The 25,424-nt window shown below is 50.6% G+C and overlaps 1 protein-coding gene across 3 annotated transcripts in view; it reads left to right on the top strand.

Moving 5' to 3' along the window:
- Window positions 1–25,424, top strand: part of ADA2 (adenosine deaminase 2) — a 42,981-nt gene that overhangs the window by 13,018 nt on the left and 4,539 nt on the right. For 2 of the 3 annotated variants that reach the window (XM_024352573.3, XM_024352572.3), the window contains exons 3-7: window positions 1,822–2,041; window positions 5,317–5,527; window positions 17,306–17,433; window positions 19,084–19,174; window positions 20,851–20,959. In XM_024352573.3, the coding sequence (XP_024208341.1) occupies window positions 1,822–2,041; window positions 5,317–5,527; window positions 17,306–17,433; window positions 19,084–19,174; window positions 20,851–20,959 (759 nt within the window). Of the gene's footprint in view, window positions 1–1,821; window positions 2,042–5,316; window positions 5,528–9,382; window positions 9,578–17,305; window positions 17,434–19,083; window positions 19,175–20,850; window positions 20,960–25,424 lie in introns of those variants that run through there. The other variant, XM_009437713.5, reaches the window with a different exon arrangement.

Genomic DNA, 25,424 nt, shown 5'->3' with positions numbered 1-25,424 from the left:
CTAAGCTACCACATAGGATACAATGTGATATAGCATCCTGGAGTAGTATAAACACACCTCCATGAAACATGAAATAATTAGCATCCTGCACATATAAATAGCCAGGGGTGGTGGTGCACCTGTAATCCGAGCTACTCTGGAGGCTGAGTGGAGAGTATCGCTTGAGCCCAGGAGGTGGAGTTTGCAGGGAGCTATGATGGCACCTCTGCACTCCAGCCTGGGCGACAGAGCAAGACCCTGTTCCCCAAAAAATGTTAATTTTTTTTTATTAAAAAAAATTTTTTTTGAGACAGAGTCTCGCTCTGTCGCCCAGGCTGCAGTGCACTGGTGTGATCTTGGCTCACTGCAACCTCTGCCTCCCAGGTTCAAGTGATTCTCCTGCCTCAGCCTCCTGAGTAGCTGGGATTACGTGCATGAACCACCACACCTGGATAATTTTTGTACTTTCAGTAGAGACGGGGTTTCACCATGTTGGCCAGGCTGATCTCGAACACCTGAGCTCAGGCAATCCACACTCCTCGGCCTCTCAAAGTGCTGGGATTACAGGTGTGAGCCACTGCACCCGGCCAAAAATGTTAATTTAAAATGTAAAAATAATAGCAGCTTGCAGTTTACAAAGATTTAACACCTGTTTTTTTTTTTTTTTCTTTTTTTTTTTTTGAGACGGAGTCTTGTTCTGTCGCCCAGGCTGGAGTGCGGTGGCGCGATCTCAGCTCACTGCAACATCCTTCTTCCAGGTTCAAGCAATTCTCCTGCCTCAGCCTCCCGAGTAGCTGGGATTACAGGCGCATGCCACCATGCCTGGCTAATTTTTGTATTTTTAGTAGAGATGGGGTTTCACCATGTTAGTCAAGCTGGTCTCGAACTCCTGACCTCGTGATCTGCCTGCCTCGGCCTCCCAAAGTGCTGGGGTTACAGGAGTGAGCCACTGTGCCCAGCTGTTTTTTTTTCTTTTAATGTTATAAATAGAGATTTAAAAAATAATAATAATCGTGAGGTCAGTAAAGTAGCATCCCCAGTTGCCGGGAGGCATAAGAGGGTGACACACTATAGCTCATGCAGCTGGGACAGCTGTCTGGGGGCTCGTGTCAGGGCCACGGGCTGGATGGGCACAAGAAGCGCAGAGGGACAGCATGCACTGTGCCTAGGGGAGCAAGGGGCACAGCTGGTGTCTGGTGGGGAGGACAAGCATGGGGATTCAACTGGCAAAGCCTGCAGGCCAGAAGCTGTACAGACACAGGCCCAGCGCAGGGGATGAAAAGCCAGTGGGAGAGGAGTTGAGGGGCAGGATGAGAGGATGGAGGACAAGTGTGTGAAAAGGACCATGGCCCTGGGGCTCATCCCAGTGTATCCCGTCATGCAGTGTTGGGTGGCCTCATTGAAAGGCTTGGGCTCCCATTGGAGAGCTAGAAGCCAATGGAGCCCCGACTTGAACCTCAGTTCTCTGGTTCCAAGCCTGATGCCCTCTCACTCTCCCATGCTGCCCCTCTTGGACAAGATCACCCCTGGCTCCTGATTAGTGAGACATGGAAGCCCCATCCTTAAACTAGAGCCTTAAACAAGTTCCGAGAAACATGTCTGGACAGAAATCCTTCTGCTTGCACGTCTTCTTGTGATCCACACTGTCCCCAAGCCCCGGAGCCCTGGGATGGGACTTCACCCCTTTGTCCCCAAGCCCTGGAGCCCTGGGATGGGACTTCACCCCTTTGTCCCTACAGCCCCAGAGTCCTGGGATGGGACTTCACCCCTTTGTCCCCAAGCCCTGGAGTCCTGGGATGGGACTTCACCCCTTTGTCTTCACCGTTCTTCTTCCCTCTCCAGGGGCTGCCTTGCACCTCCATGACATTGGCATCGTGACTATGGACTGGCTGGTGAGGAATGTCACCTACAGGCCTCACTGCCACATCTGTTTCACCCCAAGGGGGATCATGCAGTTCAGATTTGCTCACCCAACTCCCCGTACATCAGAAAAATGTTCCAAGTGGATTCTGCTGGAGGATTATCGGAAGCGGGTGCAGAACGTCACTGAGTTTGATGACAGGTGAGTAGTAGTTCAGAAAGCACATGTCCCAGGCCTGTCATGGGGTGGCAGTGGGTAGGTGTCTCCCTTGGTACAAACTTATAGATAAAAATCTGGCTTTAATAAAACATGAGGCAAGGCTGAGTGCGGTGGTTCACGCCTATAATCCCAGCACTTTGGGAGGCCAAGGCGAGCGGATCACTTGAGCCCAGGAGTTGCCAGTCTGGTCAGCATGGTGAAACCCCATCTCTACCAAAAAATACAAAAAATTAGCCAGGTGTGGTGCTGCACCTGTAGTCCCAGGTACTTGGGAGGCTGAGGCAGGAGGATCACTTTAACCCAGGAGGTTGAGGCCACAGTGAACTGAGATGGAGCCACTGTACTCCAGCCTGAGTGACAAAATAAAACCCTATCTCAAAAAAAAAAAAAAAAAAAAAAAAAAAGCATGAGCACCTTTTTCCTTTAACCTTGCAGGATACTTTGCTCCACAAAAGCATTCAACACCTTTTCTATCCATAGTAGTTTTCTGGTGCACTTAAAATCTACAAAAAGCATTATCAGCAACACTATTTTTGTTTGTTATTATTATTATTTATTATTATTATTATTTGAGACAGGGTCTTGCTCTGTCACCCAGGTTGGAGTGTAGTGGCGTGATCTTGGCTCACAGCAGCCTCTGCCTCCCGGGTTCAAGCGATTTTCCTGCCTCAGCTTTCTGAGTAGCTGGGATTACAGACATGTGCCACCATGCCTGGCTAATTTTTGTATTTTTAGTAGAGACAGGTTTTCACCATGTTGGCCAGGCTGGTCTTGAACTCCTGACCTCAGGAGATCTGCCCATCTCGGCCTCCCAAAGTGCTGAGATTACAGGCATGAGTGACCGTGCCTAGTCAGCAACACTATTGCTGTAGCAAATGAGATTTGTCTGATGCTCAATAAGACCAGAGAGAATAAAAGTTCCTAGCTCTGAAGTGATGACAATCTAGCTGGAAGATAAATCTTGAAAATCTGATGCAGCAACTTCCTAACAGACTTGTATAGTATCATTATTATTATTACTATTTAAGACAGGGTCTCATTCTATCATCTAGGCTGGAGTGCAGTGGCACAATCTCGGCTCACTTCAGACTCAACCTCCCAGGCTGAAGCAATCCTCCTGTGTCAGCCTCCTGTGTCAGCTGAAGCAATCCTCCTGTGTCAGCACACTAGAGGTGTGCACCATCATGCCCAGCTAATTTTTGTATTTTTTGTGAGATGGAGTTTTGCCATGTTGCCCAGGCTGGTCTTGAACTCTGCGGCTCAAGCCGTCCTCTCGCCTTGGCCTCCCAAAGTGCTAGGACTACAGGCATGAGCCGAGCCATTGTGCCTGGCATTGTATAGTAATATTATAAGTGACAATTAATTTGATCACAGAAATGTCTACAGAGTGCTCCCCTGAGGTTACTTCCCTTTATGAAATGAGAAACGTGAAGCTGAGCAAGGTTAATTAGCTGATGCAAGGACACACAGCTGGTAAATGGCCAGTTGGGGATACAAACCTGGGTGCTGATTCGAGTTATTTCCATTCCACTCCCTTCATTAACCTGCTCGAGCTGCCATAACAGAATACCACAGGCTGGGGAGCTTAAACAATAGGAACTGATTTTCTCAAGCCGGGCACACTGGGTCATGCCTGTAATCCTAGCACTTCGGGAGGCTGAGGTGGGAGGATCACTTACACCCAGGAGTTCAAGACCAGCCTGGTGGCCGGGCGTGGTGGCTCATGCTTGTAATCCTAACACTTTGGGAGACCGAGGTGGGCGGATCACTTGAGGTCAGGAGTTCAAAACCAGCCAGGCCAACATGGTGAAACCCTGTCTCTACTAAAAATACAAAAAAATTAGCCGTGCATGCTGGCAGCCACCTGTAATCCCAGCTACTCGGGAGGCCAAGGCAGGAGAATCACTTGAACCTGGGAGGCGGAGGTTGCAGAGAGCTGAGATCATGCTACTGCACTCCAGCCTGGGCGACAGAGCAAGATTCTGTTTAAAAAAAAAAAAGAAAGAAAGAAAGACCAGTCTGGGCAACATAGTGAGATCCCCATCTCAACAAAAAATAAAAAATTAACCAGATGTGGTGGTGTACACCTATAGTCTCAGCTACCCCAGGGGGCTGACATAAGAGGATTGCTTGAGCCTGGGAGATTGAGGCTGCAGTGAGCTGTGATTGTGACACTGCACTCCAGCCTGGGCAACAGAGTGAGACCCTGTTTCAAAAAAAAAAAAAAAAAAAAAAAAAGAAGGAATTGATTTTCTCATGGTTCTGGAGGCTGGAAGTCTAAGATCAAGGTGCCAGGGCAGGGGTGGTTCCTCCTGAGACCTCTGTCCTTGGCGTGCAGAAGGCGCCTCTGGCTGTGTGCTCACATGGCCTTTCCTCTGTATGTGCACTCCTGCTGTCTCTTCTTCTTCTTCTTTTTTTTTTTTGAGATGAGTCTTGCTGTGTCGCTCAGGCTGGAGTACAGTGGTGCGATCTCAGCTCACTGCAACCTCCACTTCCAGGGTTCAAACAATTCTCTTGCCTCCCTAGTAACTGGGATTACAGGGACAAACCACCATGCCTGGCTAATTTTTGTATTTTAGTAGAGATGGGGTTTCACTATGTTGGCCAGGCTGATCTCAAACTCCTGACCTCAAATGATCCACCCATCTTGGCCTCCCAAAGTGTTAGGATTACAGGCGTGAGCCACCACGCCTGGCCTCCTCTTCTTACAAGGACAGCCATCTTATTAGGGTAGAGCCCCATCCTTACAACCTCATTTAGTCTTAATCATCTCTTTAAAATTCCCTTCTCCAAATGAGGGCTAGGGCTTTAATATTTGAATTTGGGGGTTTGGGGACACAAGTTAGTCCACAACATTCCCCAAAAAGAGCTTGGTCTAGTTTCCTGTCAGTGGCTATAGGAAGAAAAAAAGAGAGAGAGAGAGAGCTTTTTGGTCTAGAAAGTACAGTGGGGTCAGACTGGCCAAGCATACAGAGGGAGGACAGGAGCCAGGAGAGACTGGCTGGTGAGCTCTCATCTTAAGCAGTCTCCTGCGTTTGGGGTTTGGGTTTAAGCAGGCAGTGGGCTGCCTGGCCACAGGACCCATGCTTATATCGTGAGCCTGGGAATGCTCCCTTTGCCCCTTCCTTATCTCCACTCTAGGGTGAATCCTGTGAGCTGCTAGCTGGGATATGCAAGGTGGGTAGCAGTCCTATGGGTGCCCGGGGGCAGTGTCCTGGATCATGCCTCTGCCACTCCCCACTTCGTGTCTTGGACAGCTTGCTGAGGAATTTCACTCTGGTGACCCAGCACCCGGAGGTGATTTACACAAACCAAAATGTTGTCTGGTCGAAATTTGAAACCATCTTCTTCACCATCTCTGGTCTCATCCATTACGCACCAGTGTTCAGAGACTATGTCTTCCGGAGCATGCAGGAGTTCTATGAGGACAACGTGCTTTACATGGAGATCAGAGCCAGGCTGCTGCCGGTGAGCCCAGCTCTCCTCTCTGTTCCTCCCACCTCCTTTGCTCTGGCCTGACTCAGATCTTAGCTGGTAGAAGACTGAATGCTCATGAATTGACCACCCAGGTCTCTGGTGCAAGGGATCATGTGCCTTTCCAGGGGCCATCATGAGCAAGGAAACCTGAAATGGACTGGGCAGGCTCCAGCAAAACTGGGAACACATTCCGTGCTGCCCTTTGCCCCCCTGTTTCTCATGGTTCCCCGTTCTCCCCTCTGCCATGATACTCAGGGCCTCGTGACACAAGCTGAGAAGGAGAACTGGGATAGAGCCATCTTAGGGGCCAAAACAACGGGTTTGAAAAATAAAAGGAGCCACATGGCAGGGTGAGGGCAAGAGACATGCAGATGGATAATCGTCCATGGGATTTGGAAATTACAAGGTCACCTTTGAGCAGTTTCAGTAACATGCTGAGAAGAGAAACCCCATTTCTGGGAGTAGAAAAATGAAATACACGGCCGGGCACGGTGGCTCACACCTGTAATCCCAGCACTTTGGGAGGCCGAGGCGGGCAGATCACAAGGTCAGGAGTTTGAGACCAGCCTGGCCAATATGGTGAAATACTGTCTCTACTAAAAATACAAAAAATTAGCCGGACGTGGTAGCAGGAGCCTGTAGTCCCAGCTACTCGGGAGGCTGAGGCAGGAGAACACTTGAACCTGGGAAGCAGAGATTGCAGTGAGCCAAGATCGCACCACTGCACTCCAGCCTAGGTGACAGAGTTAGATGTTGTCTCAAAAAACACACACACACACACACAAAAAAAAAAAAAACAAAAAAGAAGAAAGAAAGAAAGAAAGGAAAAGAGAAAGAAAAATGAAATACAGGTGATGAATTGGAGCCAGGTTTGGCTGATTAAAGGCTCTGAGTGTGATTTGAGAGAAAGAACATCGAGATAGCTGGAGGGAACCACAGGGGCCACAGGTTTCTTTTTAGGATGGAGAGACTTGTTTTGCACACAGAAGAAAGAAGTGTGGAGAGCTTAAAAAGAGAGGGGACGCCAGGCGCATTGGCTCACGCCTATAATCCCAGCACTTTGGGAGGCTAAGGCTGGTGGATCACTTGAGGCCAGGAGTTTGAAACCAGCCTGGTCAACATGGCGAAATTCCATCTCTACTAAAAATACAAAAATTAGCTGTTGGCCAGGCGAGGTGGCTCATGCCTGTAATCTCAGCACTCGGGAGGCTGAGGCAGGCGGATCACGAGGTCGAGATCGAGACCATCCTGGCCAACATGGTGAAACCCTGTCTCTACTAAAAATACAAAAATTAGCTGGGCGTGATGGCGCATGCCTGTACTTCTAGCTACTTGGGAGGCGGAGGCAGGAGAATTGCTTGAACCTGGGAGGCGGAGGTTGCAGTGAGCAGAGATTGTGTCATTGCACTCTAGCCTGAGTGACAGAGTGAGACTCTGTCTCAAAAAAAAAAAAAAATTAGCTGGCATGGTGGTGCGCACCTGTAATCAGCTACTCGGGAGGCTGAGGCGGGAGAATCACTTGAACCCAGGGGGAGGAGCTTGCAGTGAGCAGAGATACTGCCATTGCTCTTCAGCCTGGATGACAGAGCCAGACTCCATCTCAAAAAAAAAAAAAAAAAAAAAAAAAATTTGATTTTAAGGAAGGAAGTTTGGAGAGAGTGAAATGGAAAGGAGTAGAAAGAGTCCAAAAGAAGGGAGCATCATCAAAAAAATCTGATTTTTGGGTCTTGCATTTTGGCCAGAAGCAAAGGATAACTGAGGTTAGGTACTCTGAGATGGACTGACACCAGGCTCCGTGTTGGTAGGGGAGGGATCTTTCGAGGAGAGCAGCCCTAGGTGCTCAAATACTGCTAGAGTTTTATTTCAGTGAGTTTATTGGAGAGAACTTTCCTGAGGATGTTTTTGTTGGGCTGAGGGAGATGGGGTATTGTGGGAGTGGGCAGGATCCCTGGGTGTTCTATGTGGTGAGCTCAGACGGGTTTGAGCTGGTTAAAGGTTATCAGTGGCTTGGGGAAAGTGACCTTTGGTAGAGTCTTCTCCACATTGTATCCAAGAGAGTCTGCTCGTTCATTTACATATTGATCGGATACACAAATGCCTTGGGGACTGACAGTTAAGCTTGTGGAAAGGCCCACATGGTGGCAGTATTTTAGTTTTGTTAGCATATTCTGTAGTCTTTTATACGCTCCGAAGTTTACTGTTTGTAGACCCAGAAGTGATAGGACTCCGCAGGATCAATACACACTGAACAAATTCATAAGGGATAGATGTGTAAACAAGAAAGTCAGAATGCTGTTATCATTCGGACCAGACACTTATGCTTCATCAGGAAATTCTCCTCTTTTCTTTTCTTTCTTCTTCTTCTTCTTTTTTTTTTTTTTTTTTTTGACAGAATTTCTGTCGCCAAGGCTGGAGTGTAGTGGTAATGATCTTGCCTCACTGCAACCTCCACCTCCCAGGTTCAAGCGATTCTCGTGCCTCAGCCTCCCGAGTAGCTGGGACTACAGATGCACACCACCATGCCTGGCTAATTTTTTGTATTTTCAGTAAATGGGGTTTCACCATGTTGGCCAGGTTAGTCTTGAACTCCTGACCTCAGCTGATCCACTCGTTATTCAAGTTATTCCAGTTTGTGGGTCTCAACTCTCCCTTTGCTTGGCATCCTGGACTGACCCACCTTTTTCCTTAGATATGTTTTTTTTTTTTTTTTTGAGGCAGAGTTTCGCTCTTGTTGCCCAGGCTGGAGTGCAATGGCACCATCTTGGCTTACTGCAACCTCCGCCTCCTGGGTTCAAGGGAACCTCCTGCCTCAGCCTCTGGAATAGCTGGGATTACAGGCGTGCACCACCACACCCAGCTAATTTTTGTATTATTAGTAGAGACAGGGTTTTACCATGTTGGCCAGGCTGGTCTTGCACTCCTGACCTCAGGTGATCCACCCACCTCGGCCTCCCAAAGATTACGAGCCACCATGCCCGGCCTTTTCCTTAGATATGTTAATACCCTTGGTGAGTTTAGCGGCAAGGCTGGATCCTGGAGAGTCCGATCTCTTGTGTGATCTGCATGTCTCCACTTGGATCTGTTGCTTGTTTTCTATTTTAACTCTCTGAGTGCAGAGTTATATTTCCATTTCTGAGTTCTTGAGAAGTGGGAGGGGAACATTAACTTTGCCTTGCAGTGGAGCTTTCATCAGTTTTGTGGACAGAGCAGACAGACAAGACACAGGACACAAATCATCCTTTTAAAAGAAAAGAGAGGGTCTCATCTTTTATTGAGAAAAGAATTTCTGAAAAGGGAGGCGCTGGCAAAAATTGATGAGCTGACTTTGCTCCTGGCCTAGGTAGGCTGGAAGAAACTGCACTTCCCAGAGCAGGTGATTCTTGTGTTTGTTTGTTTGTTTTTGAGACATTCTGTGTTGCCCAGGCTGGAGTAAAGTGGTGTGATCTTGGCGCATTGTAACCTCCGCCTCCCGGATTCAAGTGATTCTCCTGCCTCAGCCTCCCGAGTAGCTGGGATTACAGGTGTACACCACCGCACTCGGCTAATTTTTGTATTTTTAGAAGAGATGAGATTTCACCATATTGGCCAGGCTGGTTTCGAACTCACGACCTCAAGTGATCCACCCACCTTGGCATCCCGAAGTGCTGGGATTACAGGCGTGAGCCACCGCGCCTGGCGAGATGGGGTTTTACCATATTGCCCAGGCTGGTCTGGAACTCCTGAGCTCAGGCAATACACCCACGTCGGCCTCCCAAAGTACTAGGATTACAGACGCGAGCCATGCCCAGCTATTAATTCATCTTATTGATGTCGAAACTAAAGCTTGGAAAGGTCAAAGAGCTTGACGAAGGTCACATAGGTAGTAAGGGGTGGCTGGACACAGACCAGGGCTCCTAAGTTCGTCGCTTTCCTCACCGCGCTGGGCTCTCTGAGCGTCCTAATAGCCACGCCCACCTCAAATGGCGATCCCAGAGAGCATCTGGCTTCAATTTTCCTTTTTCCGGAGGGGAGATGGATTCCCTGGAATGGAACTGGGCTCTGGTAGGGGAGAACTTCCTGTTGGGCAAATCCTGACAACTGTCTTGGTGTGGGAGTGCATAGGGAACTCCGACCCTTGCAGAACCCTGGGATCTTCGTGGGTGGAGGGGAAGAGGATAGAGGAGGGGAGGGAGGAGACGCTGAGACAGACGCTTTCATCTTGAGCCTGGTGGGGAGGCATGTGGGAGAAGTTGCTGAGCGGTCGGATCGGAGGGAGGAAGAGAAGGGCCAGAGCACTGGCTTCCTGTTCCATCTTCCCCCTTGTTCTGCAGGTGGCCATTTTCTCCTTCCAGAGCCGGAGGTGGAGAGACTTGGGGGCCTGCCCAGCTCCAGTCCTCTGTCCTCACTCGGCCCGTCTCCGCCCGTCCCCCAGCCAACCTTTGGAGAAGGTGCTGGGCTGCTAGGATTTGGGATTCTGGTGGAGGGGGAGGGGGAGGGGATGTGCCCATTTGTTCGGGTCTGACCCTGGAACAAAGGCTTTTGCCACGGAGAGTCTAGGTCTTAATGCCCCCCATTAGCCAGAGTGCGGGGGCCACCAACACATTAACAACTAAAAACAGTCTTCACTGGAATCCTTTTGCTGAGCCCCCTCGCCTCCCCCTGCCTGGTCGCAGGCTAATTCCGGCCTGGGCTGCTGTGGACGGACTATCCTGGCCGCTGAGCCTCCCATTGTGTTCCTAATGCTCAGTAACAAAGGCTGCTCGCCGGTAGCAACGGTCGCTAGGCGGGTCTTATCTCCTGGGCTCCGGCCCCTTCCCCCACGGCAGAGTCTGAGGCCCAGACTGGGTCCCCTGAGTCTTTAGCATGGGGCTCTTCCAAGACCCCGGAGGGTTATCCACAGGGGATGGCCCTGCTGGCACTTACGGAGGGGAGAGCTTATGGGAGACACGTCGGTGGCAGAGAACCTGTGACAGTCGTTCCCATTCGTTGTCTAAGACGTTGTCGTTCATACAATAAGCATTTCCAGTGCTCCCTGTACCCGTGCTCCCCAGCCCCCATGCTTTTGCCTGGATTCTTAGCAGACCCTTCATTCAAAATTCCATTTGGCTCCTTGCTGAATGAAGCGAACCCTGTGTCATGTTGCTGGTGTCGCTTTACGAGAACACGCACCCTCTTAACTGCTCCCTTTTTGACAGGACTCATCCGACTATGCTGTCATTGTGCTATTTACTTGTCTGTCGATTGGAACAGTGGCAGATCTTCAGCCCAGCTGTATATCGCACCCTAGCACCACCTGGGAGATTACAAACACCAAGCTTCTACCCCACAGATTCTGATTTGGTTGCTCTGGGGTGGGACACAGGCATTTTTCCTCTCCTTGAGTGATGCCAATGTGCCGCCAAGGCTGAGATGTCACTCTAGTGACTGTCACCTTTCTACAGGAGGGGGCAGGGGCCTCCTGATGACAGGAGACAACTCAGGGCAAGCAAAATTCTGAAATGTGGTCGGCCTCCAGCCCCACTAATTATGCAGGGGTACTGAGTTTCTCAATTTTTTTGTTTTTTTGTTTTTTTTTTTGAGACGGAGTTTCTTTCTTGTTGCCCAGACTGGAGTGCAATGGTGCAATCTTGGCTCACCGCAACCTCCGCCTCCCGGGTTCAAGCGATTCTCCTGCCTCAGCCTCCCGAGTAGCTGGGAATACAGGCATGTGCCACCACACCCGGCTAATTTTCTATTTTTAGTAGAGACGGGGTTTCTCCATGTTGGTCAGGCTGGTCTCGAATTCGTGACCTCAGGTGATCCGCCCGCCTTGGCCTCCCAAAGTGCTGGGATTATAGGCGTGAGCCACCGTGCTCAGCCTTCTCAAACTTTTAAAGCCTCAAAATCCTTATCTGTAAAATGAGACCTACCTCATAGTGTAGTTTTGAGGGTTAAATGAGATTATGGCATAAAGCCCCCTGCATATGCCTGGCATGTAGTAGAAGCTCAACACTTCTTAAGTGAATGATACTCTGGTAGTGAAAGCTGAGTGAAACTGCCAGTACTGGCCAGGTGCAGTGGCTCATGCCTGTAGTCCCAGCACTTTGGGAGATGGTGGCAGGTGAATCCCTTGAGCTCAGGAGTTCGAGACCAGCCTAGGCAACATGGCAAAACCCTTGTCTCTATAAAACAGGACAAAACAAAATAATTAGCCAGGTATGGTGGTATGCACCTGTGGTCCCAGTTACTCAAGAGGCTGAGGTGGGAGGATCACCTGAGCCTGGAAGTTCAAGGCTGTTCAAGATCATGCCACTGCACTGCAGCCTGGGCCGCAGAGTGAGACCCTGTCTCAGAAAAAAAAAAAAAAAGAAAAAAAAGAAAGAAAGAAAAAAAGAAATTCCGAGTCCTTGTTTCTGTTCTGATACAAACCAGTTGTATGAGCTTTACAGCACTCTGCTCCCAAATTTCCCCATGAACCAATCTGTCGTCCAGGCTGGAGTGCAGTGGTGCGATCTTCTGGGTTCAAGTGATTCTCCTGCCTCAGCCTCCCGAGTAGTTGGGATTACAGGTGCCCATCACCATGCCCGGCTAATTTTTGTATTTTTAGTAGAGACGGGGTTTCGCCATGTTGGCCAGGCTGCTCTTGAACTCCTGACCTCAGGTGATTCGCCTGCCTCGGCCTCCTAAAGTGCTGGGATTACAGGCATAAGCCACCATGCCAGGCCTCAGAGATCTTCTTTTAAGCAGAGTTGTCATTTGTTAATATTTTTTAAAGGTTATTTCTTTTGTCTCCCTTCTATTCTGCTAGCATGACTCCACCTACCACTCCGCCAACAACTGTCTATTTGCCCTTGCTGCCTGGGCCTTAGTACTTTTAACACTCCTGTGGACAGCACTCTCCTTGAATTAATATTTATTTATGGAGCTCCTGCTCTGGTGCCATAGGAGAGGAGGTGGGGAGAGTAAAACTGCAAGGACTCTACCCTGGAGGAGCCTCCAATCTAGCTGGGGGGTGTGGGCAGGAGACTCAGTAATGACAGGGTGGTCAAGGTCAGGACAGAACCCTATTCTTCCCTGCTGTGAACCAGCTGGATGAGTCCAAGACAACTGCAGGTAACAATTGTGGGTTGGGTTAACACAGTGGTTCTCCAACTTTCTGGTCCCAGAACCTCTTTATATTCTTAAAAATTTTTGTTAATTTCAAACGCCTTTTATTTATGTGGATTATATCTATTGATATATCCTGTATTAGATGTTAAAATTAAGAAATTTTCCTTTTTTTTTTTTTTTTTTTTTTTGAGATGGAGTTTCACTTTTGTTACCTAGGCTGGAGTACAATGGCACACAATCTTGGCTCACTGCAACCTCCGCTTCCTGGGTTCAAGTGATTGTCCTGCATCAGCCTCCTGAGTAGCTGGGATTACAGCAAATTTTTGTATTTTTAGTAGAGAAGGGGTTTCACCATGTTGGCCAGGCTGGTCAACTGACATCAGGTGATCCACTCGCCTTGGCCCCCCAAAGTGCTGGGATTACAGGTGTGAGCTATTGCACCCAGCCAAAATTAAGAAATTTTCTTGCCGGGCGCAGTGGCTCATGCCTGTAATCCCAGTGCTTTGGGAGGCTGAGGCGAGCAGATCATGAGGTCAGGAGTTCAAGACCAGCCTGACCAGCATGGCAAAACCCCGTCTCTACCAGAAATACAAAAAAATAGCCAGGCGTGGTGGCACGTGCCTGTAATCCCAGCTACTCGGGAGTCGTGCTTGAACCCAGGAGGTGGAGGTTAAAGTGAGCCGAGATCGCACCACTGCACTCCAGCCTGGGTGACAGAGCGAGACTCCGTCTCAAAAAAAGAAAAAAAAAAAGGAAAGAAATTATTCTAAATACAAACACATAATCCATTATTGGCATTATCGGTCAGAATGATATGACACATGATGCAGCTTCAGGAAAATTCTACTGTACATCCATGAGAGAATAAGAGTGAAACAGACAGTGAACCAAGATTGTGCCACCACACTCCAGCCTGGACGACACGGCAAGACTGTTGCAAAATAAAAGTTAAAAAAATTTTTTTTGTTTTGTTTTGTTTTTTTTGAGATGGAGTCTTGCTCTGTCGCCCAGGCTGGAGTGCAGTGGCGCGATCTCAGCTCACTGCAACCTCCAACTCCCGGGTTCAAGCGATTCTCCTGCCTCAGCCTCCCCAGTAGCTGGGATTACAGGCGCCCGCCACCACGCCCGGCTAATTTTTGTATTTTTAGTAGAGATGAGGTTTCACCATGTTGGCCAGGATAGTCTCCAACTCCTGACCTCAGGTGATTTGCCCGAGGTGATCTGCCTCCACCTCCCAAAGTGCTGGGATTACAGGCATGAGCCATCACACCCGGCCTAAAAATTTGCTATGTGCACAGATAGATGCAAGCCTTCCTTGAAAAGACGTGAAGCACCAAAGAAGTTAGAGTGGGGGCTTATATTCCATTTTAACAACTGGTAATAAATTGTGAGGAAGTGACAAGATGAAGGAAAAGGGGTTTGGGCTTCTAGGGACAGTAAATTGTGGGCAGGCAAACATATGGGGGAAACTAATGGAAGATAAGGGCAATTTTATAAGGCTGGTTTGTGCAGACCCATCTTGGTAACAACTTTCTGTTTCCGGTGGTAAGGGTGATTCTCCTGGTACGAGAGAGGGGAGGGCGACACCTTCACAAAGGGAAATTTAGGCAGACGAGGTGGGCAAAGAGCTCTTTCTTCATTTGCTGCTTCTTAATTGCCTTCAGCTAAAAATATTTCTTCTGCTAAAGTGGCCTATTGGGTGACATATTCTGACCCTCTTCAGTAAATAATAATAAAAATAGACAATACTAGATCCTGAATGAACAGTACCTAAGGTTCTTCCCTCTGGCACGCTCTGGCAGCCTTAAAGTTCAGTAGCCCTGAGCATGGCTGTGCCAGGTCAGGCAGTCAGGGAAACTGCCTGAGCAGAGTGAGTGGCCTGGCCAGGTGCAGGTTGTGGGGGGCTGTGTGATGTGCCAGGCTTCATGGGGGCAGCAGAGGAAACAGAAGAGCAAAGACCAGTGGAGAGCCTCACTGCCTGCTCCCCCACTGCGCCTGCCCAGGCAGCGGGGCAGCACCCTGGAGATGAGAGAGCAGCAGTACTGTTCTGCAGGCCTGGGGGAATGCGGGGATCTGAGGGACTGCCCAGAGACAAAGGACACACAATGGCCGCAGCCTGGAGAGGTGTGGGAGGCCCCTAGGCTGGGGAGACAGGAGTGAGGCAAGGGGCTGGTGGGAAATGAGCAGGGGAGGTGGACTCCCAAGGGCCCATTTCCTGAGATGCCACAGAGGCAAGAGCCGACTCCCGGGAGGAGGAAGGGCATTTCTCCCTTAGTGAGGGGACAGCTCCTGGCTCCCACTGCAGCTCTCAACCTCGGCTCCTTGAACCCCCACCCCCAGGCAGCTCTTGGCTCTGTGTGGAGCCACCATTCCCTTGGTCAGGACTAGCAACCTTCTCTGACCCATCCAGTCACAACAAACTGCTTCTTCTTTTGAGAGGTCATGTGCTTCTCTTTAGCACTTATTCTATTGTTTCTTTTCTTTTTTTTTTTTTTTCATTCCTTTTTACAGACAGGAACTCACTCATTGCCCAAGCTGGTCTTGACCTCCTGGGCTCAAGTGATCCTCCTGCCTCGGCCTCCCAAAGTGCTGGGATTACAGACGTGAGCTCTTTTTAGTGGGTCAGGTCTATCTCTCTGACCCTATTGTCACTCCTGAGGGCAGCTATCTTGTCTATTAGCATTTTTTCATCCCTTCCAGTGCCCAGCCCTGTTCCTTTTATATCATAAGGGCTTAACTGATGCCATGGAAGTAATCGACATCTCCATATTATTGCTCCCTGTCTCCTTCACCCCACAGTCTCTGCAGAAATTCCCACATCTTTTTTTTTTTTTTTTAGTTTTTTTTTAAGGTGGAGTCTCGCTCTGTCACCCAGGCTGGAGTGCAATGGCGCGATCTTGGCTCACAGCAACCTCTGCCTCCTGGGTTCAAGCGATTCTCCTGCCTCAGCCTCCCGAGTGGCTGGGACTACTACAGGCACGCACCACCATACCCGGCTAATTTTTGTATTTTTAGTAGAGACGAGGTTTCACCATATTGGCCAGGCTGGTCTCGAACTCATGACCTCGTGATCCACCCACCTCGACCACCCAAAGTGCTGGGATTACAGGCGTGAGCCACAGCGCTCAGTCCTTTTTTTTTTTTGCAGTTTTTACGGTTTTATTTAAACACAAAACGTGCACATGAGCTGTCTACTCATTTTCTTTGCTGCGCAGCCTGGCATTGGGGTTGGTGACTCTGATGACCAGCTGGGCAGCTCTTTCCACGATGGCTTCGTGGTTCTTAGAGGAAACGTTGTGAGCGATGTCAGCACAGGGAGATTGTTGCACATCAGCAGCACTTCCAGCTCCTTGATGTTGTGGACCAGGAACTTCTGGAAGCCACTGGGCAGCCTGTTCTTTGTTTTTTTTTTTTTTGCTGCTCCCATAACCACTGTTGGGCATCGAGATCTGGCCCTTGAACCTTCTATGAACCCCGTTGTGAATACCTCTGGGTTTCCGCCAGTTACGGTTAATTTTGACGTATTGGTCAGACCAGTGCCAGATGAACTTTTTGGTTCTCTTTTTGACAATCAGGCTTCACAAGGGGTCTGAGGGCGGCCATGATGCCAAACAGGAGATGGCTGCCACCTCTGTAGGCAGCGCCGAGGAAGAGAGAGGGCCCCCCTACCTTTTTTTTTTTTTCGAGACAGAGTCTTGCTTTGTCGCCCAGGCTGGAGTGCAGTGGTATGATCTTGGCTCACTGCAACCTCTGCCTCCCGGGTTCAAGCGATTCTCCTGCCTCAGCCTCCCCAGTAGCTGAGATTAACAGGCATGTGCCACCATGCCCAGCTAATCTTGTATTTTTGGTAAAGATGGGGGTTTCACCATGTTGGCCAGGCTGGTCTTGAACTCCTGACCTCAAGTGATCCCCCGCCTCGGCCTCCCAAAGTGCTATGATTACAGGTGTGAGCCACCTTTCCCCATTACACACCTCCCTTCCCTTAGCTTCCTTGTCACCTGCCCACTCCCAACTCTCCCCACTCTGCTCTCACTGTGTCCCCCTTGCTGTCCCTGGTGGCAGTGGCCGCCTTGCAGCTGCTGCACCTGGAGTTAGGGTAGCAGTGGGGAGGTGAGCAGGTAGTGGGGAATGACGTCATTCTCAGATCACTCTTTCTAGCTTTCATCCTCTCCCCCCGTGACCTGCTCTTCAACCATTATGCAAATGCTTAATGGGCACCTACCCTCGCCTGTGCCAGGTGCTGTTTTAAGTGCAGTGACCCAGCAATGAAGGAGACAGGTGGGCATCAGCATCAGGGTTATCCCAGAGCCAGCTAGGAATTCCCCATGCAGCAGCAGAGACAATGCCCAAGGCCGTAGAGGACCTGAAGAAGGGAAGCACAAGTCCAGCCTGGCTGGACTTTTGGGGACAAGGCCACTTGGCCTAATCCAAACACAAATAAAACTGTTTTGTGGGTCCCCTGACCCCATCTACTTTTCCCAGAGCTCGTTGATGGCTGGGAAGGAGTTGACTGGGAAGGAGGTGGCTGGGCAAGGGTGGCTGGGCAGGGGTGGCTGGGCAAGGGTGGCTGGGAAGGGGTGGCTGGGAAGGGGGTGGTTGGGCAGGGGTGGCTGGCCAGGGGTGGCTGGCCAGGGGTGGCTGGGAAGGGGGTGGCGTCTCTCACTGCTCACCTGACGGCTCCTGGTTGTGCTTTCTTCCCAGGTGTATGAGCTCAGTGGAGAGCACCATGACGAAGAGTGGTCAGTGAAGACTTACCAGGAAGTAGCTCAGAAGTTTGTGGAAACTCACCCTGAGTTCATTGGAATCAAAATCATTTATTCGGATCACAGGTGAGAGAGAATATTGCTGAAAAGCTCGGGTTGGGAGGCTGGGATGCAGGCAGAGCTACTAGGCTGGGAGGGGAGGGGTGAGAAGCGGGGCTGGGAGGCCGGGAGAGGCCCAGCACTGGTGCCAAGGAGCTGTGCTGTGCCTGTGTGAGAGCACAGTCCTAGGTAAGTGCGGTGACCCAACAATGAATTGCTGCCTGAAGCCACTTCTAGTTCAGGTCTTCACCCCCAAACTGAAATGAAGAATGTGTGAATTTCCCAGATAATTCTCGGCTGTGACCCCACATTGGCCTGGTGACTCATTTATGAGCATAATGGTTTTGCCTGAATGTTTGGATAATTGGCCCGTTTTTGGTTTCAATTTGCCTCTGGGTTCTGTGTGTGGTTGTGTGTGAGTCCTTGATCACGGAGACACCCTGAGTGGCACTGGCTCAAGTCTGCGTGTGGGGACCTCCAGTAGTACCATGTGCGTGGCCTGGCACGTGGGTGAAAGACCCACTCTTTTTCCCAGGGAAGCACAGAAAGCTTTGCAGCTTAATTGTCCTTCTGACTTTACCAGACAAGACCCCTCCCCTCACTTTAAAGAGCAGCCAGTCTAAGGCTGGGACCTGTCCATGGTCGCAGCTGCAAGGGCAGCAGCCAGTGGGGTCCCTCGGAGTCAGGCACGGGGTGGGCACCGAAGGGATCCGGCAGCGGCTCCCTCTGCTCAGCTCACCCACGAGCCTGGGCTCTGGAGGGCACTGACTCCCCAGGAGCCTCCTCCCATGCCCAGTCTTCCTGAGTCCCCTTCCCTTCCATGGGGCCTGGGGCCTGGAGGAGCTAAGCTCTGGCTTTGTGCCGGTCCCCCTAGGAGGGAGCTTGCGGGATGGGCCCACGTTCTGCTCAGAGGCTCCCTGGTGCCAGGTGCCCCTTCCCAGGGCCAGTGGCAGGAGGGTGTGAGGGCTGAGCTGAGTGCATCAGTGCCCCCAGGTTTGCCTAGGCTCTGGGGAGAGGCCATGGGTGGGGCAGGCCAGGAAGGCTTTATCCCCACAGAGCTGAGGATTGGAGCAGGAGAGACAGTGGCAGGGCAAAGACCTTGAGCCTGTCGTGGGCTTGCGCCAGACCCTGTGTTTTGGGGCTTTTGTTGTCATGCTGCCTGCCTTGCCCCTGTAGGGTTCTGCAGTGCCCAGGATCTTGCTGACTTAATCAGCAAGAGGCCAGATGGTTACTGGGTCCAGCCGACCCATCAGGGACTTGGGTGACCTGTGGCCCTTTGCAGGTGTGCAGTGGACAGAGAGCTGCCCCTGAGCTGCATCCATGTCTACACCCCCGACAGAGATGCAGGGAGAGCTGGGAACAAGGCCACCTGGCCTCCTCTAAACGCAGACAAATAAAACTGTTCCCGTGGGTCCTCTGACCCCATCTACTTTTCAGAGACTACAGGTGCCCCCAGAGCCAGCAAGCGTCTTTGATAAGAATGGATTTGGGCTACATATCTCTCAGGGATCACAACGGCCTGGTCAGGGTGGGGTCAGGAGGGCAGGGGTGCCTCAGGTTTGGGAAACGGGTCCTGCACACTTGGGGCCGGCCCAGCCCTGCACGGAGGGCGTGCTCTGGGGTTTGTGCTCTGTCGGTGCTGGGCACTGTCTCCTGGCTTCTCTGTCTGTCTCACAGATCCAAAGATGTGGCTGTCATCGCAGAATCCATCCGAACGGCCATGGGGCTCCGAACCAAGTTCCCCACGGTGGTGGCAGGGTTTGACCTGGTAACCCATGCTGTGAACAGAAGGGCTGCCTGTTAACGGGGCATGCGAGGATGCCTGTCTGGGTGGAGCGGCAACTCCCTGGGAAGGGAGCGCAATGTGCCTGTTGGTACCCTGACATCCCAGGGCAGGCTCAGGCTGCTGACGCAGCAGGGCTGCTCAGAGCTCAGCGCTGACCCTCTTCAGAGGCCTACAGGGGACGGCCGTCACTGGAGAAGGGAGAGCAGACAGCCAGTTCTAACAAGCTAACAAGGAAAGTTCCAGAATAAGGATGGCATTCAGGGAGTTTGGACCACAGTTATGGGCTCATTCCCCATGGCCCTGCCTGTGCCCTTTTTTCTGTCCCACACTGCTCACCTAGGTGTGGGTCTTAAAACCCTCACCAGCCCCTGTAGCACGCGGGGTAGGGATTGGGGGGTAATGTCTGGAAACATAAAACCCTCACCAGCCCCTGTAGCACGCGGGGTGGGGATTGGGGGGTAATGTCTGGAAACATAAAACCCTCACCAGCCCCTGTAGCACGTGGGGTGGGGATTGGGGGGTAATGTCTGGAAACATAAAACCCTCACCAGCCCCTGTAGCACGCGGGGTGGGGATTGGGGGTACTGTCTGGAAACAGAGTCCAGGATGGAGCCAGGCCTTTGCAAATCCTCAAGGTAGTGATATTTGTCCCTCCCTCTCCAGCCATCATGCCTGGCCACACCAGTTTTTGAACCTACACATTCGTAGGTGTTGTCATTGTCCCACACCTCCCCACCAAATCAAAGCACAACCAGGACATTTCTTAGGTGACAGCTCGGCAATCTCATAAAGAATCTAGGCCGGGTGCAGTGGCTCATGCCCTCAGCACTTTGGGAGGGCGAGACAGGTGGATCACCTGAGGTCTGAAGTTCAAGACCAGCCTGGCCAACATGGAGAAACCGCATCTCTACTAAAAACACAAAAATTAGCCAGCCGTGGTGGCCTGCACCTGTAATCCCAGCTACTTGGGAGGCTGAGGCAGAATCACTTGAACTCAGGAGGCAGAGGTTGCAGTGAGCTGAGATTGCACCATTGCACTCCAGCCTGGGCGACAGAGCAAGACTCCATCTCAAAAAAAAAAAAAAAAAGAATCTAGATTAGGCCAGGGCAGTGGCTCACGCCTGTAATCCCAGCACCTTGGGGGGCCAAGGTGGGAGGGTCACCTGAGTCCAGGAGTTCTAGACCAGCCTGAGCAAATCGGTGAGACCCCGTCTTTACAAAATATATATATATATATTTTTTGCTCTTGGCCCGGCAGTAGTGCATTGGTGTGATCTCAGCTCACTGCAAGTTCTGCCTCCTGGGTTCATGCCATTCTCCTGCCTCAGCCTCCCAAGTAGCTGGGACTACAGGCACCTGCTACCACACCTGGATAATTTTTTGTATTTTTAGTAGAGATGGGGTTTCACTGTGTCAGCCAGGATGGTCTCGATCTCCTGACTTCGTGATCTGCCTGCCTCGGCCTCCCAAAGTGCTGGGATTACAGGTGTGAGCCACCGCGCCTGGCCTGCTCCTGGTCATTCTTAAAAGGCTGTGTGACAAAGGTCCCGGCAGTGGTGGCAGAGTACAAGGAAGGGTGTGCACAGGCTGCAGGGCGCGCCATCAGCAAGTGAGGCATGCGCCCTGCAGACACCTCCCTGTCCCTCTCTGTCCTGCAGGTGGGGCATGAGGACACTGGCCACTCCTTGCATGACTACAAGGAAGCTCTGATGATCCCCGCCAAGGTTGGCGTTAAGCTGCCTTACTTCTTCCACGCCGGAGAAACAGGTGAGCCTGCGGGATGCGAGCAGAGGCAGCGGAGGTGGTCAATGGGAGAGCTCCTGGCCACAGGCCCATGCCTCAGGGTTAGAGGCTACAGGCGTTTCCAGAGCCCTTTCCTGTGCTCTATCTCACTTAATCCTGACAACAGCCCCATGGAGAAGGAATAACAAGGATAATAGAATCAGCCACTTTACATGTATTATTTCTAGTTTCTCTTTCTTCTTTCCTTCCTGTTTTCTTTTCTTCTTCTTCTTTTTTTTTTTTTTTTTTTTTTTTTTTACGGAGTCTCCCTCTGTCGCCCAGCTCACTGCAACCTCGGCTTCCCAGGTTCAAGAGAGTCTCCTGCCTCAGCCTTCCAAGTAGCTGGTACTACAGGCACCTGCCACCACGCCCGGCTAATTTTTTGTATTTTTAGTAGAGACGGGGTTTCACCGTGTTAGCCAGGATGGTCTTGATCTCCTGACCTCGTGATCTGCCCGCCTCGGCCTCCCAAAGTGCTGGAATTACAAGGGTGAGCCACTGCGCCTGGCCTTTTCTAATTGATTTCTGATTGTTTCCCCAGTTTTTAATCTCCATTTGATAGATGAAGAGCCCAAGGCTCCAAACACAGTGGTCCAGGGTTAAAGAGCTGGTGCGCAGTGGAGTCTGAATTTGAATCCTTCTTCTTCTTTTTTTTTTTTTTTTTAATTTTTCATGGTAGGGGCATAATCCTGCAAACTCACATCATCCTACTTTGGCTATAAAAATTCATTTTAGGCTGGGCACAGGCACAGTGGCTCATGCCTGTAATCCTAGCACTTTGGAGGCTGATGTGGGTGGATCTCTTTAAACCCAGGAGTTTGAGGCCAGCCAGGGCAACATGGCAAAACTTTGTCTCTACAAAAAAATACAAAAATTAGCCAGGCATGATGGTACACACCTGTGGTCCCACCTACTTAGAGGCTGAGGTGGGAGGATTGCCTGAGCCCAGGCTCACTGAACTCCAGCCTGGGTGACAGAGCTAGACCCTGTCTCAAAAAAAAAAAGTGTTTTAGCCAGGTACAGTGGCTCACATCTGTAATTCTAGCACTTAGGGAGGCAGAGGCAGGAGGACCACTTGAGCCCAGGAGTTTGAGACCAGTCTGGGCAACATAGTAAGATCCCATTCTACACAAAAAGGAAAACAATTTTTTTTTTTTTTTTGAGATGGAGTCTCGCTCTGTGGCCCAGGCTGGAGTGCAGTGGCATGATATCGGCTCACTGCAAGCTCCGCTTCCTGGGTTCATGCCATTCTCCTGCCTCAGCCTCCCAAGTAGCTGGGACTACAGGTGCCTGCCACCACGCCCGGCTAATTTTTTGTATTTTTAGTAGAGACGAGGTTTCACTGTGTTAGCCAGGATGGTCTCGATCGCCTGACCTTGTGATCCACCCGTCTCGGCCTCCCAAAGTGCTGGGATTACAGGTGTGAGCCACTGCGCCTGGTCAATTTTTTTGTTTTTTGAGATGGAGTCTCACTCTGTCTGTCACCCAGGCTGGAGTGCAGTGGTGCGATCTTGGCTCACTGCAACCTCTGCCTCCCGGGTTCAAGTGATTCTTCTGCCTCAGCCTCTGGAGAAGCTGGGATTATGGGCATGCACCACCATGCCTAGCTAATTTTTGTATTTTTAGTAGAGATGGGGTTTCACCATGTTGGTTAGGCTGGTCTTGAACTCCTGACCTCAAGTGATCCACCCACCTCAGCCTCCCAAAATGCTGGGATTACAGGCTTGAGCTACGGAAAAAAATTCTTTTGAGACTGAGTCTTACTGTATTGCCCAGGCTGGAGTGCAGTGGTGCGATCTCGGCTCACTGCAACCTCTGGCTGCCAGGTTCAAGTGATTCTCGTGCCTCAGCCTCCCGAGTAGCTGGGATTACAGGCGCCCACCAACACACCCGGCTAATTTTTGTATTTTTAATAGGGATAGGGTTTCACCATGTTGGCCAGGCTGGTCTTGAACTCCCAACCTCAAACAATCCACCCGCCTCGGCCTCCCAAAGTGCTGGGATTACCCGGCCTCATGTGATATTTTGATGCCTGTATATAATGTGTATGAATTGGAACCCTTTCTGACGCTCTCCATCCTCCGAGTGAATTGTGCTTGAGAGGTTAACTGATCTGCCTAAAGCCACACAGCTGGAAATCGGCAGAAGAGGGAGGAGAACCAGGTCTGCTCCTTGTCTTTAGGATGTTCTGTCCCGCATTATCGTAGGAGAGGAAACCCTGCCCTGCCCCATGCAGGCCCTGGCTGCTGTTCCTCCTGAAATGCCATTAGCCCAGCCACATCTTTCTTTCCCAGAACTCCATCCTTGGGCTCGCTCAGTCATCTCAGCCCCTCCCGTATTCCAGCCCTTAAAATGTGTAAACCCTAACTAAGAAAGATCACGGCTGCAATTTCAGATCCAAAGGAAGATTTGGGAGGAGGCTGTTCACATGGAGGCCAGGACCAGGAGGGCAGCTCTCTTCAGCATCCCACCTGTCACCCTCGGAAGACCAAGGAGGGGTGGAGAGAGTGGTGGGCAGTTTCATTTCCCACCCAGGCTTAAGCTCTGCTCTATCACACCATCTCTCAGAGAAAGGGACCTTGTGCATTAATCTCTTTTTCCTGACATTTCGAGTCAATTTAGATCCAATTTAGATCAAAGTCTGCTCTAGGAGAGCAGAAGAATTGTTTGAGGGGGAGGGGGTTGGGCGAGGGTGTTGTTAACCTTGAAGAGCTTGTGGTCTGGTTGGGGAAAATCATACTTATGTGTGTGAAATAATTCTGGCGCTACAAAACATTGCAGCACAGGACCTAACAGGTTCCAAGATGTATGGTCCTTGGAGATGATTTTGCCAGGACTTGGGTAGCTAATACCTAAAAGTAATGTCCTTATTTTTATTTTTTTATTTTATTTTATTTTATTTATTTATTTTTTTTGAGACGGAGTCTCGCTCTGTCCCCAGGCTGGAGTGCAGTGGCACGATCTCAACTCACTGCAAGCTCCGCCTCCCAGGTTCACGCCATTCTCCTGCCTCAGCCTCCCGAGTAGCTGGGACTACTCGGGCGCCTGCCACCACGCCCGGCTAATATTTTTTGTATTTTTAGTAGAGATGGGGTTTCACCATGTTGGTCATGCTGGTCCGGAACTCCTAACCTCGTGATCCGCCCACCTCGGCCTCCCAAAGTGGTGGGATTACAGGTGTGAGCCACCACACCTGGCCAATATCCTTATTTTTAAAAAGAAAAAGAAATCTTTAAAAACCAGTGAAAATCCACCAAAACACATGTGCTACATAGCAATGGAAATTCTTGAGTTTTATTTCTATCAGGAAAGTGGAGTTTTCATATATATATATTTTTTTTGACATGGGCACTCTGTCACCCAGGCTAGAGTGTGGTGGCGTGATGACAGCTCACTACAGCCTCCACCTCTGTCACCCAGGCTAGAGTGCGGTGGCGTGATCACAGCTCACTACAGCCTCCACCTCCTGGGTTCAGGTTATCCTTCCACCTCAGCCTCCCAAGTAGCTGGGACTGCAGCCACATGCCACCATGCCTGGCTAATTTTTGTATTTTTTGTAGAGACAGGGTGTCTCTATGTTGCCCATGGCTGGCCTTGAACTCCTGGGCTCAAGCAATCCTCCTGCCTCAGCCTCCCAAAGTGCTGCGATTACAGGTGTGAGCCACCGCACCCAGCCAGATGTTCATATTTTATATGTGAATCCATTAGAATGCTTATGGCTGCAAGAATAGAGTACATGCATCCCACCGATTTTACAATAAGGACATTTGTTATCTCACGTAAGAAGCAATCTGTGCTATGCCCACTGTGTGGGTGATTCTGCCCCACTTGGTTGTCGGATGGTGAATCACATTTGGGGTGACCACATCCAGTGAAGCAAAATAGGAGTCAGCCTCCCAGTGGATCTTCTTTTATCAGGGAGGAATCCCCCAAAGCTCCCCAACAAATAACCTCCCAGTCCAGCGTTAAGGCTATTTTAGCTGTAAGGGAGACTGAGAAAGGCACATCTGACCTTTCGTCCTCTACCGAGGGCCCTAGCTGCAAGAAAGGTGTGATGGGGCCGGGCGCGGTGGCTCCCGCCTGTAATCCCAGCACTTTGGGAGGCTGAGGCAGGTGGATCACAGGGTCAAGAGATCGAGACCATCCTGGCTAACACAGTGAAACCCCGTCTCTACTAAAAATACAAAAAAAAAAAAAAATCAGCTGGGTGTGGTGGCGGGCGCCTGTAGTCCCAGCTACTTGGGAGGCTGAGGCAGGAGAATGGCATGAACCCCGGGAAGTGGAGCTTGCAGTGAGCCGAGATTGCACCACTGCACTCCAGCCTGGGTGACAGAGCGAGACTCCATCTCAAAAAAAAAAAAAAAAGAAAGGTGTGATGGGGATGGCAGGGGAGAAGGGAGGCCACAAGAATGTCTGCGGTCACCTAGTGAGTGATAACATCTTGACAGTA

Source organism: Pan troglodytes, chromosome 23, assembly GCF_028858775.2.
Source record: "Pan troglodytes isolate AG18354 chromosome 23, NHGRI_mPanTro3-v2.0_pri, whole genome shotgun sequence".
NCBI lineage: Eukaryota > Metazoa > Chordata > Mammalia > Primates > Hominidae > Pan > Pan troglodytes.
This window is presented reverse-complemented; position numbering and strand designations above follow the sequence as displayed.